The sequence below is a fragment of the Cyprinus carpio genome, chromosome A3 (assembly GCF_018340385.1).
Source record: "Cyprinus carpio isolate SPL01 chromosome A3, ASM1834038v1, whole genome shotgun sequence".
NCBI lineage: Eukaryota > Metazoa > Chordata > Actinopteri > Cypriniformes > Cyprinidae > Cyprinus > Cyprinus carpio.
Window position 1 is genome coordinate 4,318,415 of NC_056574.1, and position 19,177 is coordinate 4,337,591.

Consider the following 19,177-nt stretch of genomic DNA (forward strand, 5'->3'; position numbering starts at 1 on the left):
CGCGTCTCACAGTCCTTGAACACCGAATTGAGTTTGGTCTCTTCTTGCTCTTGAAACAACACATACATCCAAAAACTTGTCTTTGAAAAGTATCTCTCTCAAAAAATGGTGGTTTATGTCTTAAGTGAATGTAAAGCAGTTGAGAGAGAAAGAAATCAGATGTGTATTATATTGGATGTATTATCTCTTAAAGTGACAGCACCTAATTTACTAGCTGCTGTCAGTGTCATAATGTTAATCCAATAAATTAAATGGGAGAAAATCATTTACTGCTCTTTACTGAATTACTTTGTAGTTTTTAACAAGAATTTATCTTAAATAATGTTTAATTTATACATTGAAGACTACGCAATGCTATTTACATTTGATTATTTAGTTTCTGTACCTGGACACCTACAACCTTGAAAAAACTTCAGCATTGTTACATTTGTTTAGTGCTATTTACACAATTTCAAACAGGGCCTACTGGTACAACCTGCACCGGGGCCCCGCAAACCCCAGCTGAGGCCCTGGAGACAAATAAGAGAATCAGCTGTAAGTATCCTGAGCGTAGAGTAACCTTCATCAGAGCCATAGTCTTGTGGGCAGCACATCAATGTGAAGCACAACTACACCTCAGACAACATGGGTTCAAATCATAGCTAAAGGTACTTTCCTGCTCCTGTTCAGTTCTCACCTGTCTAATTGTTTCCTGTCTCTACTACTACTAAGAATGGGAAGTTTCGCTTGGTGCATTGGCGTAAAAAGTTAACGATTCGATACGTCGGTTTAAAAAGTGTGCATCGGCTACAAGTTGGCATTTATATTGTGATGCATTCTTTCTAGCGTATTTGCATCGTTAAAAAACGATTTATATATTTATACCCGATATATATATATATATATATATATATATATATATATATATATATATATATATATATATATATATATAATTATTAGTGGATGTGCTATACTTTTATTGTTTAGAAAGTGACCAATAATCTGTGACCAATATTTTATAGGCTACGTAGATTTATTTCTCATCTCTAAACATGTTTACAGAGGTAGAGAACCTAAGACCTTATACTTTATCCTAAAATGAACTGGTAACAAAGGTAAAGAGGCCAGAGTAGGGGATATATGATCCCATCACAACTACCTAACTATAAATGGTGTACATACACCATTTCCTAATCGTCTCTTCTTCTATCTTCCCTCTGCAAAGCACAGTGGCTCCCTCTACTGCCTGACAACAGCTACTTCACTGCATTTGTAATAAAAGGAGATTCTCTACTCTGATTATAACTTTACCTTCAGGAAATGTTTGGCATTTGATATTTTTCTTTTACTTCCACACTTACTGTTATTTAGATGGACTACAGAAGCATGTTACAGGTTTTTGTTTATGAATGTATCCATTGACGTTATTTTTTTATTTTACATTTTATATTGTAGCTTTGAGTGTTTGATGGGAGCATTGTAGATTTTTAGGAAATGTGTCTTTATTAGAGAAATTGTGAATAATAATGAGTGTGGTAAACTTGTTTAGGAACAGCCATGAAATTAATGGGCTTTTTTATATGGTTTTCACAATTCCTGTATGACTCAGGAGTCTTAGGGTGTTATATAATAATCGTTTATTCTCAGTTGTTGGACAGGTGAAGGAAAGTCACATCTTGCCAGACACATGGAGTAAAGCAGCTTTATATCACTTCTCTCCAAACAGCCACGTATGGATATTTATGCAATCACGGTGACACTCAGAGAAAATGTCCATTATAGCAAATGCATTTTACCATGCTGTTCAAAAATGCCACAGGCAGTCATCTGACAGTTCACACTGCAGCTGAATGTAATGTATGCCAGATATCAAGTCCAGCCAGTTTCTAAGTTGTAATGATTACACAGTTTTTGATTTATCACACACTTACGGTACACAATTTGTTTCTTACTGTGTGAAGTACTTCACCATAAGAACTGATGTGCGAAGATGGCTGACTGGAGTGGATCAACCAGACAACATGGTGAGTCTGTAAATTTCTATTGTTATTGTAATAAGAAATGTCAGAACATTTAAGCAACATTCTTTTAAATACATTTTTTTTTTTTTTTTTTTTTCAGCAGATGAAGATCAAGGAAGTTTAGGATTATTTGAAAGAAGAGGAAGCAAACGTCAACCTATGAACCGTGAGTTTAACTTTTAAATAAAATAATGTGTAGTACAACAAAATCTTCATAAACTGGTGCTTTTAGCATTGAAGAAGAAAAGAATAAGGTTTTCACATCCAGGGAATTTCACAACTACCTTGAAATATAATAACTGCCCGATTTTTTTCTTTCAGAATTGAATAAAACATTACATACGTACAAGAGAAACAGCAGATTTACTGTCCATTATTCTGGTGTTTTGATTGTATTATGCATATACAGTAGTTTCTCTTTCTGTTGATTCAAGTCTAACAGCAATAGTCATGTTATCAGCTTCCACCATTATTGTGTTTGTGTCTCAGAGCACTGTATTATTTCATATTATAGTTTTTCTGAATTGCAAAAACACTAAACACCAATCTTTGAACCAAATTCTCACTAGCTTAAAACAATTTGTGCAATAAAGCACTCTTTCTGCTAAACCTTAAACACGTTCAGGCGGTTCGGCTCTATTTGCAAATCTCATGAACTCTTTTTGCAAAACTCTAAACACATTCTCTTTCACTTAAACACTTATCACACTGTGATGCATTTGTGCTTCAAAATGCTAAACACAAGTGGCAAAAGTTAAATACAACTAAAGCACAGTTGTCATCGTTTACACACAACGATTCAAAATTGTTTCTTGTTTCTAATGATGTGATCAAACCAGCTGTACAAAATATGAGTCAGCTCAGAGAGCACAAGTGACACAGGTGACTGAATGATGATACAAACAATAGATGGACATAACCTGAGAAGGAGAGGAGGAAGAGTGCATGTAAGAAGTGGAGGATGAGGAGAGAAAGAGTAAGGTTTAGAGAGTGTTATCAAAGCTGGATCTGTCAGAACAGAGAGATTTTTCTCTTTGTCTAGCATAAAACACAAATTTACTTGTGATGTGGACAAAGTCCTCAGGCCGGACTCAAGCACGAAGACATGATGCTGAGACAGTGTGAGTACACTCAGTGTTTGAGTGTACTGTAACATGCTATTCATTTAGAGTTTTATTTGACCTTTGCAGTTGAACTGCAGTATTTTTGCAGTATCCAAGTGCTGAATATATACAAACATTCAGTACTATTCAATATTCAGCACAATACTGTTCATCAGTAGGTCTGTACAATATATTCACCTTACTCAGTTGCGATTACTATACTTTTTTACAGAATTGAAAAATTGTTTAATCAATATACTTCTTTCTGTAATGTTCTGGATGCTGTGTTCTCCATTTTTCTCTGTAGTGTCTAATGAATGCTCTGTAGTGTTTTCTTTATTGACTTGTGTGTGTGTGATCTGAGAGCACAGTTTGATTTTGAGTGCAAGTGAAATGGTTTTGCAGTGATTGTTTGATTTTGATGGAAGAGTCTGAGGTTTCGTGAATTTAGTTTTGGGTATTTGGAAATGTGTTCAAGGTTTTGAGAAAATGAGTGATGGTTTCAAGAAATGTGTTTTTGCAATTCAGAAAAACTGTAAGTAGGTCAGGTCAATTCCAAATACTGAACTACAGTTATTTTTTACTACAGTTATTTACACTCATTTTCTAAACTTTACCTCTTTTCAAAACTTAACACAAAAATCCAAGAATTGCACACACAAAATGCAAAATGCCTCACAGCTCTTGCAAAATGGCACACTGCATTCAAAAGATCACAAAATCTGTCTTACGTTGCAAACACTTTTGCCATAATAATATATTTTTGGATATGTCATACACACAGTAATTCAAAACCTAAAGCTTGGAAATATGGATATTTCTGTACAAGATCAAAAGTAATTGTGAGAGAGATTTTGAAAAATTCACAGTAAACACGAAAGCAAGATTGAAACCAAACAATTTGTTTTTTTACTGTAAGCATTTGTGGTTGTGAATGCAGTACAAAAACAACGTGTAGTTGGACAGAATCCAAACAATTTAAAAAAAAGGTAATTATTCCAAAGGAATTGTGTGTGTGTGTGTGTGTGTGTGTGTGTGTGTGTGTCACAAGGTGACGATCTTTAGGGGCGGAACCAAAATTTGGGAAGTTTGGTTCCGCCCGGAAGTGTTTCCGCCCGGACAGAACACCGGAATTTCCGGTAGCGCCGTAAGAAGGAAAATCAGGGAATTCGATGCACCTGTGCCTAGTTAGGGACAGCGGTTGGTGATTGGAGGATACGCTGGACAAGGCAGTACTTAAGGCCAAGTTATTTCACAGTCTGGAAGCTCTTTCGTGTGTGTGTGAAGCACTGTGTTGTGCCCGTCTTGGTGCGCTGCTGGCGGCTGTCTAACTCTCTCTCTCCTCAGGCTGGAATTGTATGATTGTGAAGACATGTGAACCTTAAAGGTTGAGAAGTGAACGGATTATACGGCCGAACTGAGACAGCGTGAAAAAAAGGGATTGAAGCGGCATTGATGTGAGTACTAAGAGCCAGTCGAAGTGCCCTGTGTATTGACCTGGCGCTGTGTAGATCTCTCCAGGAGGAGGAGGGCGCCCTACCCCTAATATAGCGTGGTGGGAGAGCCGAAGGAATACTTATTGAAGTAGTCACAACGACGACATCACTAGCTAGGCCGCAGTATTCCATCGCCAGATCCGAACAAAGCTGGGTGAAGGAAGACGGGTGTCCTTTCAGACACTGAGTGTGGGTGGGTGAGTCTCATGCTGTGAAAACCTATAATTTTGACGTGGTGCTGTATATTGCTGTGGGCTGCTGTATTGCCGTGTGTCCTGTCAGATAAACCCCCTTCACGCACGCCCGTCAGCGGGAGGACAAGGAGACTGCTGGTCCTAGCCTAGTTCAGTACAGTATATGTTGTGAGCGTGCTTCAGATCTCCGGAGATAGCACAGTGCGCTATCCAGCCCAGAGGTGAAAGCCATCCAAAGCAGAGTAACTGTGCTTTGTTGCGTCCAAGTTGATACCTGTGGAGAGGAAAGGAAAAGAGAGAGTGAGTAACACAAGGAGAAACAGAGGAAACCTGTACTTACAGGACGCTGTGTTCAGCCCAGAGGTGAGAGCCATTCAAAGCAAACTAACTGTGCTATTGTGCCCAAGTTGATACCTGTGGAGAGAAAAGAGAGAGAGTAAATAACACGAGGAGGAATAGAGCCGAACCCTGTACTTACAGTACGCTGTGTCCAGCCCAGAGGTGAGAGCCATTCAAAGCAAACTAACTGTGCTATTGTGCCCAAGTTGATACCTGTGGAGAGAAAAGGAAAGAGAGAGTGAGTAACACAAGGAGAAACAGAGGAAACCTGTACTTACAGTATGCTGTGTTCAGCCCAGAGGTGAGAGCCATTCAAAGCAAACTAACTGTGCTATTGTGCCCAAGTTGATACCTGTGGAGAGAAAAAGGAGAGAGAGTGGGTACCACCAGGAGAGACCGAGGAAACCTGTACTTCCGCCGTTGCCTGTGGAGAAAGAGAGAGAGAGTGAGCACCCAGAGAACGAACTGTGTGAACCAGTACTTACTGTGAGCTGCAATCAGCCGAAGAGGAGAGAGCAAAACCAAGCGTAATTAACTGTGCCTTTGTGTCCCAGCCGTTGCCTGTGGAGGAAGAGAAAGAGAGTGAGCACCCCGAGAACGAACTGTGTGAACCAGTACTTACCGTGGAGCTGTATTCAGCTTAAGAGGAGGAAGAAGGAGGGCGCCACGTGGATACCTAAGACTCAGGCCGGGCCCGAGTCCCACGCCCGGATCCCCGTGGCCCCCTTTGCCTCCCCTGACCTCTTCCCCGCCATAGCCCATCTGGAGGGCCGTCAGTCAGAGTTTAGTTTTAATTGCCCTTTCCCTATTCCCCAAGCTATTTTTAAATATTTAAATAAAGATTGTTTTATCACTTACTTGTTCTCGTGGTTGTTTGGCCATTGGGTTGGCTTTTGGGGACCTCCTCGAGGTGGAAGTTGAGAAGGGGTGTGGCTTAGTCCAAGCATAGCCAGCCCCTGGGTGTGACAGATTTATGTAGTCGGCAGGGTTTCCACCTCGAGTTGAGTAACCAAGGTCGACCCAATGACCGGGACAACGCTGGGCCTTCAGCCCAACCCGTCGCACATGCCCGCTTTTTATGGGAGAGCCCCTGGATCCAAAAAATATGGGGGGGGACAGAACTGAGGCACGATTGTCTGAATGGAAGGCTCAACTAGAGTACCTGGCCGACCTACAGGGCCTTAGTGCAGCCCAGCGGCTTCAATTTGTGTTAAACCCCTGATGGAGAAGCCACGCGAGAGGTGCATGTCACCGGCCGCATAGGAGCCAACCAAACCGCGGTTCCAGTTCCTCACTGAACAGCATATGGTGACCACACCCCCCGTAGCTGTCCCTTCGCGGCCCAGTTCACCAGGCAGGGCCCCCTCGGGCCAACCGACATTAGAGCTTTCGCTCTGAGGTTGCGAGAGCAATTGGCCTGACCACTACAGACCCGCGGGACCACGGGTTGGGAGATGGAGAGACTCTTTGCGGGACCAGTTTCTTCTGGGGCTGAAGGAGGGTCCGTGAGACAGAGCCTACGTGATCCAGCTTCAAGGGACCCGGTCTTACGCTCAAGATCTGGAAGAAAGAGGCACTGGCCCTGGAAGGTGATGAGACTGGAGGTGAGTGGTCCCCAGTGTGTGCGGCCGTCCAGTGAAGTAGCACCAGCACAACCCGGAGGCCCTGACTGGAACGCAAGCACTGAAGGCTGAACTTTTGAAAGATGTCCGCGATCAGATGTCTGAACTGTCTAAAGCCCCTCGTCAGAGGAGAATTCGCGCCAAGGACGGCGCGCTGGAGGAACCACGGCCGCTCCGAGACCGAAAGTGTACTCAGAGGGGAGGCCGAGAGCCGCTCAGGCTACCTCAACCACTTTAACCGCCCCGCTTTGAATGGGCCCATCTACAGCAATCCGCTGGCAAACCAGGTCACTATAGCCAACCAGTGTGGAGACTCGCAGGGCGCCAGAAGGGGTTTCCTTTTAGGTCGGCCGCCACTGTGGGTCGTGGGTGGCCGACCCCCTCGAGAAGACCCCTGAAGAGGCGTATGGCCTCTAGGACGGCCTCGACTGATCCCATATTACATATACCGGCTACCATTGACGGACCTAGAGGTTCACCGGAGTGATGGTCCCTCAGAAAGGTGTGATTATCGTGGCAAGACCATTGTCTGGTGCACATCGAGCCCTGTTGGGTACAATGAATGTCCTCGCTGATTGCTGGAAGAGCTATTTCGGCTAGGCCCATGTATCGAAGATGTACCACCTGCAGAGAGGCCCGCGGAGTGTGTGGTAGCTGACTGTCGGCTGGGTGCAAATGAGCCAAGTCCGGCAGAGAACAGGAAGAGGTAGGAAGAGGGATGTGTCGCTTTGCTTTGTCTGTCCCCCGCAAAAGTGAGGCTGTTGTGTGGGCGCGAAAATCACCAAGAGCGGGCCCAGAAGAGTGGGTGCTGGTGGAGCCCCATGTGGATCGTCCACAAGCGGAAGTGGCAACGGTGACCAGCGACGGCCCCATGGGAGAGTCCCCGCGGAGGGATACGGAATGTACACCCATACCGCCGTGCAACTACATCGGGCACTTCAACGACAGCCTGCCTGACAACGGTTACAATCTCACCGCGGCGTGGGAAGAGAGGGATATTAGTTTTCGCTGCGTGCCCCACTGTCATCGAGGCCCTGACATTGCTAGACACCCCATGGGGTGGTATGGAGAGGAGGTGGCCGAGCCACCTGGATGGTGAGCCATTACAAGGGAGGGATTTAGAGCAAGCACAGACACAGAAGGTTACAGGTCTCCTTCGAGATGGCAGCATGTGTTCGGCCACCCACGATGAAGACCACGGATGCACCCAGGTGGTACAACATCATATACCCACCGGGATGCAGGGCCCAGCCGGGAGAGGTATCAGCCCTACTCCCGCCTTCACTTTGTATACCGAGGTAATGCGACACTCCTGCAAGGCATGCTGAAGCAAGGAGTTGTCAGGGAAAGCAGCAGCCCGCGGGCGCCCCCCATAGTGTGCTGCTGGTGCAAAAGAAGACGGGGCTTGAGATTCTGGCGTGGACCACCGCAGCTGAACCGTGACTAAGAAAGACGCTTCCCTTGCCACGGATCAAGATTCGCCACAGCCTCCCCACGCAGAAGCCCGCATGGCACTCACCTTAGATTTGGCCAGTGGCTACCGGCAGGCAGGTGGTCAAGCAGACCGGAGAAGACTGCCTTTACAACCCCGCTTGGACCTATTTGAATGGGACCGATGCCTTCGGCTCTGTAACGCCCCGCCACCTTCCAGCGGCTGGATGCAGCGGTGTGCTTGGGAGGCCAGTTAATGGAGTCAGTATTAGTTTACCTGGATGATGTGATTGTTCACTCCCCCAGATTTTGGATTCACACCTGGAGGCACCCCTGAGGAAGTCTTTCGGCCATGGAGAAGTAACGGATTGAAACCACAGCCCAATAAGTGTCAATAACAATGGCCACGGAGAGACAACTTTCTGGGCCACGTGGTCAGTGCGGCTGGAGTGTCCACTGTAGATCCTGGAAAGGTATCGGCCGCGGAAGGGACTGGAAGGCCCCCGAGGACAGTGAGGCAAGTGCCATCCCTTTTTAGGATTTGTGGGATAACATAGGCTGCCTATAAAGGACTTTTCAAAATTGCTAAACCCCTTAATCAGTTGCTGGTTGGCACAGGTCAGAACCGGGCCGGGGTCAGCCCAATGTAGACTGGGATGCAAATTCAGAGTCGGGCGCTCCAGACATTGAAGCAGGGAGCTGCTACAGGCCCCTATCTGGCATAACAATGCAGATTTCGCAAAACCATTCCTTTTGTATACAGATGCCAGCAATCTCGGCTGGGAGCCGTGTTGGCTCAACGCAGGACGGAGTCGGTGAGGGTCATCACAGACGCCAGCCGGAGCCTCCACCCAGTCAGAGGAACGATGCGAACTATAGTTCTTTTTCAAATTGAGCTGCTGGCGCTGAAGTGGCCCTATGAGAAATTTAAAGACTACCTCCTGGGTGCCAAGGTGATTTATCATTACAGACAATAACCCATTAGTAAGTACACTTACAGACGGGCGGCTGGGAGCCGTGGAGCAGCGGTGGTGGCCCTTAACTGGCCAATCCTTTGACTATCAACTACAGTAATCGGCTCAGGGCGGAACACATCGCACGCTGACGCCCTCAAGGCTGCCCGAAGCGAAAGCCCCGGAGGCCAGCCCGGAGGAGGGCCATATATGCAGGAGCAGAGGCACCAGGCAGCAGACAAGAGGCCGGCCTGGAGAATCCGGGGGATGGGATCCTGGCTGTGAGGAGAGACAGGCTAGGATCAAGATGCGCGGGGTAAGGAATGGCTGGAACAGGGCCGACGGCTGACGCAAGCGGAGGTTAGCCCAGACGGCTACTGGGAGGAGGCTGCTGGAGGCAATGGGACGCTGGAGTGAGAGATGGCGTTCTGTGCAGAAGGGTCAGGTGACCCGAAGTTGGGCGAAGAAGTCCGCCGATCGTGGTACCAGCAGACTGAGGGTAACGGCGTAGTTTCGCGCGTTACCACACCCATGTTGGGGCACCAGGGACAGGAGAGGGACCGTGTTGTCCTGATAGGGATTTCTTTTGGGCCCGGGCTAGAGGCACGGTGCACGCCCTAATTCAACGCTTGCCCGCGAGCTCTTGTTTAAGTGCCAGACGGGAGGTTCCGAGCGCCAATGGTACCCATCCATGCGAAGGACCACCTTAATCATGGCTATGGAACTTCTGACACTGGGTTCGACCACGAGATCGCTACCAGAACCTCTGGTAAATAACGGATTATGTTCACAAAGTACGCTTGGGCTATCCCCAGACCCTCGACCAGGACTGCAACAACCAACGCTACGTGTTATGGCGGGCGCTTCCAGACGTTCGGATGCCCGGAGTTTCTGACTCGATCAAAGGAGCCACTTGAGGCTTTGGAGTAGGATAAGGGAGCTGGAGAGTTGGAGGAAATGTTCCGGTATTAGAGAAAGTGATAATATAGGGAGGGGGTAAAGCTGGTTAGCAACAGCCTGAAATAAATCATGTGCTTTTTAATAGGGGTTTTGACAATTCGCCTTTATGAGACTCAAAGCTTGTCCAAATCAGATTGGTCTACTTGATTGTACGGGCAGAAGTCTGTGGGGGTAGTAATAATCTTTTCTTCGCAGTTGTTGGACAGGTGAAGGAAAGTCACCTCTTGCCAGACACATGGAGTAAAGCAGCTTTCTCTCAATCCGCTCCAAACACCACATATGGTATTTATGCAATCACAGTGACACTCACAAATGTTCATTATAGCAATGCATTTACCATGCTGTGCAAAAATCCACAGGCAGTCATCTACAGTTGTACACTGCAACTGGATAGTTTGTAATCCAGGAAGCTGAATGTCATGTATGCCAGATATCAAGTCCAACCAGTTTTCTAAGTTTGTAATGACTCACAGTTTGTGATTTATCAAACACTTATGGTAACACAGTTTGTTTGGTGAGTCCTAAGTAAATCTCTGTTCATAAGGTTGTGAAAAACTGCAGTTCTTCTAAATTAGATAGGCATGTGAATTTGAAAATCCAAAATAGTTAAGGGTATGAAATATTTATAGTATTTGTAAGAAAATAATTAGTTCTTTTTTCAACAGCCTGAGAAACAAGGAAAGTTCCGGATTATTTGAAAGAAGAGGAAGCAAACACAACAGCGCCTTGAGTTTTACTTATAGTATAAACATAATGTGTAGTACAACAATCTTTAAGGATATGATTTTTTAATACACTTGTGCATTAGAAGTGAAGAAGAAAAAAATAAGTTTTTTCACACCCAGGAATTTCAACTACCTTGCCATATAATACGCTGGATTATTTTCTTTCAACTGAAAATAAAATGTTCCATCCGTACAAGAGAAACCAGCAGATTCCCTTCCATTTGGCTGAGTGCTCTTTGGTTTATTAATGCTAGCAGTATTGCTCGCTTGTAAGATAATCCTACCACAAGAGTCATGTTACCATGCTTTCCATCCATTATTGTTGTTCTACATCCTCAGAGCACTGTATTCATTAATTAATATATTAATGACGTAAGATTGTGAATGCATCAATTCAAATACTGAATTAAGGGAATGCATTAAAAGAACTGCTAGTAGAAATAAACCTGTTCATGTAATTTCAGTGTCTGTGATTAAAGAAGAGATGAGAATAGTTCTGCTGGGATCACATGCAGATGTTAAATTCTCGTGTGGAAACACAATCTTTGGACGAAAGGTCTTTTCAGAGTCGCCGTCCTCCCAGCATTTGTTTGAGAGGCATGATGGGATGGTGTTGGAGAGGCATTTGGTGGTCACTAATACTCCTGACCTGTTCGGTCCTGCTCTCTCTCCTGAAGAACAAGACGTGAAGAGACGCTTCCATCTGTCTCGTCCAGAGCCTCATGCCCTGTTACTAGTCCTGAAGTCTGGCACATTTTCAGAGCAGGACACAGATGCCCTCAAGCTCATTAATGTCATTTTTGGTGAAGGAGCCTCTGAGTATGTGATTGTGGTCTTCATGCATGAGGAACAGGAGTATGTGAGAGCTAAAGACTCTGACACTGAATCAGTTAAGTCTCTGCTGAAGATGAGCAGACGTCCACACCATCATCTACAGAGGAATGGAGACCAATCTCAAGTGCAGAAACTTCTGGAGAGCATCGAGAAGATGGTGGAGGAAAATGGAGGCCATCAGCTGAAGATTCCTGAAGACCCAAGACCGTTCCTGATGAAAGAAGACACAGTTTGGCAAACAACAAAGAAGATACATAAGGGTAAACCTTTATCTCCAGTGCACAAGTATTTGGGAATTTCATAAAAATGAGATTTTTTTGATACAGTAGATCTGCAGATGAAATAACCTCTTTCCTTGCTCTCTCCCTGCTTTTTCTGATGGTGTACATTCAGGTTTCAGTAGATGGCCAAGTAGTGTGAATCAATGTAAGTATAAAGTATATACACACTGTTTTACAAAATGCCTGATAAAAGTAATCAGAGACATCAAGATGATTTATTCATGTAATAATGCACTGCTTAATTCCATCAACTATACAAGAAAAAGGGAAATTAGGTCTATTTCTAGGTGGTCATTAAAGGTGCTGTATGTAGTTTTTTGACTGTACTAAAGCATACAAATATATATATGTTCGCAGATATTTAGAAAACATACTAACTTTACATACTTGTTTCTTTAAAGAACAGTGCCACAGCCAGTTATTCTGGTTTGAAATGGGTGTTCCATGTTGGTATGTGTGTTTTTGTTTTGGTCTGTGGTTCTCACTGCCAACTTACCTCATAATGATTTGACACCGGGTTGCCAGTTGGCAGAAAAAAAGCCAGCAAACGAACTGGGTCAGAGGTTGCAGATTCTACCCAACCTCAAAAGCCTCAGCATCTGTCTAAAAAAAACTCTATGACCAGAAGCATATTAACACAGATAAATCAACTTATCATCTTACAGTGTAAGGCTTGTTCCTGTTGTGTGTCCTTAATTTGACCACCCATGTGAGCATAGAGACTGAAGAGGAGGAGGCGAAAAAAAAAAAAATCAAATTTTTTAATTTGAACTGCAGTACCCATTTCAACCTCTAGCTGTCAATATTACATACAAAACATTGTGATATTAAAACGTGGGTCTGCCTACATTTTTGCAAAACTCCAAAAACATACCTATAATTACATTTTGCAACAGTTTCCAGCTTAAATGAACACTTGTAGCAATAAAACACTAACAAATACAAATACTTAAAACACTTTTGCCATAGTGCAGGATTTTTAAACCAATACATTTTGCATCATATAACCAACTCCATATGTACTGTATGGGTTTTCTGATGTACTAAATTTGCTCGGTAGCACATGGTTGCACCCAGGGTTGCCTGGTCTGGGTAACAAAACATTATTCACTTGAAACAATGTAATAAAGACAGTCATGTTAATCTGTTTCAAAGAAAATGAAACGCACTAAAACTGCAACAATATAATTTTTTTTTTTTTTTTTTTTTTTTTTTTGCAAAAATGATTGTCTCGACATTTTCATATTTTTTTTTCATGAGTCTGGGTTGCTAAGTTTTAAACTGTTACATTAGTATTTGTTAATAATTTTTATTCATTTTTAGGGCCCATGCCACAGAGGTTTCACCCAAAGTCAGGAAATCCCAGAAAATTAGTGCGATCAAAATGTGAGTATTACATAAAATTGTGACAGTTTACTTTGATGGGTTTTATTCTTATTATTTCTCACATGATTTTTACACTTCATCTTTATTTTGCATCTTTCTGGAAAAAAAAAAAAGGTTTGAATTGATCATGGCTTTATAAAGTCTGCACATTTGTATTTGTGAATCACAGCCTCTGTTGGTTCTGAGAAGAGCTTGAAGTGTGCGAGGATCGTCCTGATTGGAAAAACTGGAGTGGGAAAGAGTGCAACTGGAAACACCATCCTGGGACGTGATGTGTTTCAGTCAAAATCCAGCATGAAATCTGTGACCAAGACATGTCAAAGAGAGACTGGAGACACCTGTGGTCGACCTGTGACTGTGGTGGACACACCAGGACTCTTCGACACAAGCCTCAGTAATGAAAAGATCCAGCAGGAGATCATGAGATGCATTGAACTGTTGGCTCCTGGGCCACATGTGTTTCTGCTGGTCATCGCTGTCGGCCCAATCACACAAGAAGAGAGAGAAACTGTTCAGCTCATCAAGACGACCTTTGGACAGAAAGCAGAGGCCTACACTATGGTGTTGTTCACACGAGGAGACAGTCTCGCAGATCAAAGTATTGAAGACTGCATTAAAGAAGATCAACATGTCCAACAACTGATCCATGACTGTGGAGGAAGATTTCATGTGTTCAATAATAAACAGAAAGATCCTGCTCAGGTCGTGAATCTGTTAAAAAAGATTGATAAGATGATGTGGAGTAACAACCCCAGTTTCTACAGTAACAAGATGTTTCAGGAGGCCGAGAAAGCATTCAGACTCATGCAGATCAATAGAGAGAGAGAAGAGGAGGTCAGACGAGAAATCGAGGCCATTAAAGCTAAATATGAGTCTGAAATCAAAGAAATTCAAGACAAGCTAGAAGAGGAAAGAACTAAAGGAAAAGTTAGAGAATTTCTGTTTGTGGAGAGAGAGATGACACTGTTGAGACAAAAGAGAGAAAACACAGCGACAATAAACCCTGAACAAACCCTTGTTGAGAGAAACAATGATGATCAGATTGAAAAGCAGGGAAATCAGCTTACAGGAACAACTGATCTGGACAGAGAGATACCAGACACTGGAAGAGAATCTGATCAAGATCGTAAGAAACATGTTAAAAAATGGAGGGGCTTTGAATCCTTAAAAAGAGGCAAAAGGCTAAGGAAAAAGATTGAGAGGACAGAAGAAAGTAAAACAAAAGAAGCAGCAGGTGAAGAAGAGAAAGTAGAAAAGATGAAAGATAGAGTCACAGACCAACAGAGCAGTGAGGATTTACCTAACAACTCTGCAGATAAGAGAAACGCAGAGAAAGAACAACTACATCAGTATTATAAAGAAATGGAAGAATGCAGGCAGAAGATGGACGAGGCCATGAGGAGATACAAAGAGACGGCTGATATGTATGCTGCAGAACACATGAGAATTGAAGCCAGAAATGCTGAAATCATTGACAGCTGGAAGAAGGACCATGGTAAATCCTGTGTCCTTCAATAAGAGGCGAAAAAAATGTTGGATAAATACTTATTTTTGCTTCATAAGACGTTTTTGAATAATTGAATTCCCTTGTTGGGTTTCATTTTGTTGGAAATTTCTGTTGCACTGTCTGTATTAAACAGTTTGGGCATTGCAATACTACAGCATGTCTGGTCCACGCTACACTCCTCTTTATCTCCCCACACTGACTATTGGTCGCAGCTCACATCAAGTGCAAGACATTAATGCTTGCATACAGAAATTTATATCAACTTCAGGAAGCCTGCAGTCTTTGAATCACTTTCCAGAAGCTTCTTGTTCACTGTTCCTTGCTGGTGAAATGATCTACTTAACCCTATCTGGACAGCCAAATCCCTGACAGTATTCTAGAAGAAGTTGAAAACCCATCCGATGAGAAATTAACTGTCACCTATTGAAAAAGAAAAATCTTACTCTATTCTTTCACTATTCCTAAATATATCCTTCCCTTTTAGCTCTTCTGGTGTTTATTGCCTCTTTCTGATGAATCTTTGTATACCCAATTAAGTTGCTTTGGATAAAAAATCTCTGCTAAATAAATAAATATTAATGCAAAAAAAAAAAAAAAAAAAAAAAAAAAATGCTAAGTGTTGTTTATTGCATTGATATTGGAGACTAAAGGAGAAAACAGGACAGGTTCTGAATCAAACGCTCCAAATGAGCCAGGTGTGAAAGCACCCTCAGCCTCAGTGACCTGTGCCTCACTGAGATATAAGCGAAAAGACAAATTAAGATATTTCTAATTTGTAATGTACAACAATGCTTAACGTGGCTTTATGTACTAAGACAGTGATATTAAAAGAGCAACTTAAGTATACATGTATAAGCACATGTGCCCAGCATATGACAAGGTTTTTTTTTTTTTACATGTTTACAATTTCAAAACATTTACAATTACAATAAGGCTTCATTTGTTAGCATGAATTAACAATGAAAAGTATTTTATATTGCAAAATCATGGCAGATCCAATGAGCAATATTTTTTTATGTTTGTCAACCAACTAATGCGAATGCTAATGACGATGATTGCATCATTTCATTGTGTCAAGACCTGAGATGGTCTCTAATCCAGGTAAAATTTCACATTCTTCTATCTATAATACATGCTATTTTTTTCACTTAGTTTGATCTATTTAAGTGAAATATACTGTATATTATTATTATTGTAGTTCCACTTTCACACTTTCATTTATTTTTCAAACAGGAAATGACTTTTACTATATTTCATTCTGACTGACATAAATACTGTAGATGGCACATGTGATATATATATTGCAGCAAATTTGTGCCCCCTAGTGTGAAAACTACTGTATTTAAATAACCTGTTTTGAATAATTCATTACAACACTAATCGACATCAACTTTATATCCGATGACTGTACTCTAAGGAACATGGACGGTTGTCTAAGCATAATGTGTCAAAAATAACATCTTTGCATTTAAACAACTGAATACACATTAAAACAATACAGTTTTGACCTATTATTAAAAGTTGTATTATTATTATAAATATAACTACATCTTGCAAATGTCCATTCCCTTCTTAACAAAATTGGTAAAGCTGTTCTCCTTATCCACATGGACTTTTCAAAATCTGCTCTATTGTGCTTCACTGACTGCTTCCTTGTTCATTCTTGTGAATGTGTAGCATTCATGACGTATGTGTGAGCGCAGCTGACTGAACAAATAACTGAAATGGAGCAAAGGTACCCAGACTCTCTTTGAATCATTCTTGGGGATTTTAATAAATCAAATCTCTCCCGTGAACTGCCAAAATACAAACAGCACATCACATGACCCACCAGAAAAAGTGGACCACATACTTGGACCACAATAAAGGATGCATATCACTCTGTCCCACGGGGCAGAGGGCTCTCTGATCACTGTCTAGTCCATCTCATACCTTTGCTATCTTAAAACTCATGCAATTTGATAATACCTAGAATATCAAAATCAACTGCGGGCGGCAGATCCTTTTCCTATTTAGTGCCCAAACTCTGGAATAACCTACCTAACATTGTTCGGGAGGCAGACACACTTGCAGTTTAAATCTAGATTAAAGACCCATCTCTTTAATTTGACATACACATAACAGACTTATACATTTCTAATATTCAAATCCATTATAGGATTGTTAAGGCCTGTTCACACCAAGCTCGATAACTATAAAGATAACAAGAAAGTTCTAAAAAACTTTCTCAGTACTAAAGAATAGCATAGTTCACACCACAACTATAACGATAAAGATACAGAGTTAACGATATTGTTGTGTTTTTTTTTTCAGCTGATGAATGATAAAACTCAGACAGCCAATCAGAATCCATTCTGCTGTAATGAGCTCAAGAATATAAAGCGGCAGACACATATGCTGTTAGAATAAACAGAAGATTTTGTTCACTGGTGTGGACGCTAATATCGTTATCTTTACAGTTCTCATTATTGGTGTGAATGGGGCTTTAGGCTGCATTAATTAGGACATCCAGAACCGGGAACACATTCCATAGCACCCGATGTACTTGCTTTTGATTGAGCGGGCGTTTCAAACTTGTCTCTCTCCTCATTGCTATTTGATGGCCAAGACACAGGAGGATCTCACTTCACAATTAATAACTATTAATTGTGATTCCGAAAACCAGTGTACCAAAGAAGAGAGTTTCCCTGCTAACAAAAATACGTAACTGTTACTTCGTTTGTTAGCAGGGTTTAGCACTTTAGCTGTTAATGTAATTTCATAGGTTGTTTAAAAAGTCTGTCTGGTTAATTTGCCCAGGAACTCTCCTGTGAGACGGCCTGAGGTACAGTGGCATAGAGCAAAATCACAGGCCCCTCACCGGCGAATTTCAAGTCTACAGGCCCTCATCCAGGGGGCACAGTTATGTTGCAATATTGGAAATATTTCTGTTTTAAACCATAAAGGCTGATATTAAGTAACATGCAAACTTTACGTAAGAGTTTTGCCTGTGAATGTTTTAACCATAGTCAGTTATACAAAGTTAAAGTAAGGAAAGTACAAACTGACAGCACTTTTGGCATCTGACACTGCATTAATGGCGCATAAGGACAACAGACAAATCTACTTCAACATATGCTGATAACGGCATATAGCCTAACTGTCTTGAATTATTCCTAAATATTTATCTTGTGTCCCGTACATAGTGGGGAAAAAAAGATAAATGTATTTTATGCTCTTAATTTTGCAGTATTAATAATTTTAATAACAGGCCTATAATTCATTGTATAAATTAATAAACCTGTTTTAAAATACCTTTTTAAAAAGATTTTCAATGAGGAGTAAGATAGCCTAATCTGTTATTATCCTCACAGTGTGTCAGTTATGTAGTGATGCTCTATGAAATTATTGTGGGGCAAAAGTACTTTAACAATAAAAGTAACCTAATAATAATAACAGGCCTAACAATAATAAGAATATAACAGGCCTACATTTATGAAAATGCCAAATCCTCTTAATTAGAGTCAGATTAAACACAGAACTAGACTAAAATTGAAACTAAATCCTGAAAAATTAAGTGAAATTTGCAGAAGCACAAGTAAAACACTCGTTGGACCGAAGGGTAGGACTTTACTGTAATGAACAGAAATGAACAGATTTTAAGCTAATATTAGGGCCAACAAACTTTTTCGCAGATGTAATGATGATGCATGAACAACATAAAATAATGTGTCACTGTAAATAAATAACACTGGACAAGTACAGCATAAAATATGCTGTCAAAATACAATAGCTGCAAACTTACAGCATGTTAAACTTAGAGAGAGTCTCTCTGTCCTTTCAAACAGAAAATCCCAGTAAATAATAATAAAAGAAGATGTGCAATGTAAGAAGTATGAAGAATTTGGATGTTTAATAATGGAGTGATGAGGTCCTCTGCTGGTGAACCAGTGTAACTACAGAGTTAAAAGTTTGCATAGTTGCATAGGATTGTAATCATGTTGCATGGGAATTCGGTCCATTTTACCCTTGTGTGCTGAAAGAAAACAATGGCAATATTACAAAAAATAACATTAAAAAGTGTATAAATAACACGTTTTTCTATAGAAACATTATCCAACAGCGACACCAGCAGTTACAGTTTCGGTGGGTCTGCATCTCTTGAAAGAACTCACACATTTAGATCAAATAATTAATTACTGCCCCCCAGGTAACTCAGAAGTCCTCTGAGAAATCTAATCTAGTCCGGATATGTCTGAGATTTATCACGTAATTGTTTGGTGATCCGATTCTCCGACCGCTCGCTTTACTTTCATCATGGATATAAGCCACAACAATAACATGAAATCAATAAGAAGATTGTT

General features: G+C 41.8%; 1 protein-coding gene across 1 annotated transcript; it reads left to right on the top strand.

Annotated features, from left to right (window-relative positions):
• Nucleotides 1-1,495: 1,495 nt before the first annotated feature.
• Nucleotides 1,496-15,385, top strand: LOC109102032 (GTPase IMAP family member 8-like). The gene is made up of 5 exons (XM_042715418.1): nucleotides 1,496-2,006; nucleotides 2,104-2,169; nucleotides 11,291-11,920; nucleotides 13,265-13,327; nucleotides 13,497-15,385. The coding sequence occupies exons 1-5, from the start codon at nucleotides 1,973-1,975 to the stop codon at nucleotides 14,843-14,845; spliced, it is 2,142 nt and encodes a 713-aa protein (XP_042571352.1). The 5' UTR covers nucleotides 1,496-1,972; the 3' UTR covers nucleotides 14,846-15,385.
• Nucleotides 15,386-19,177: the final 3,792 nt, after the last annotated feature.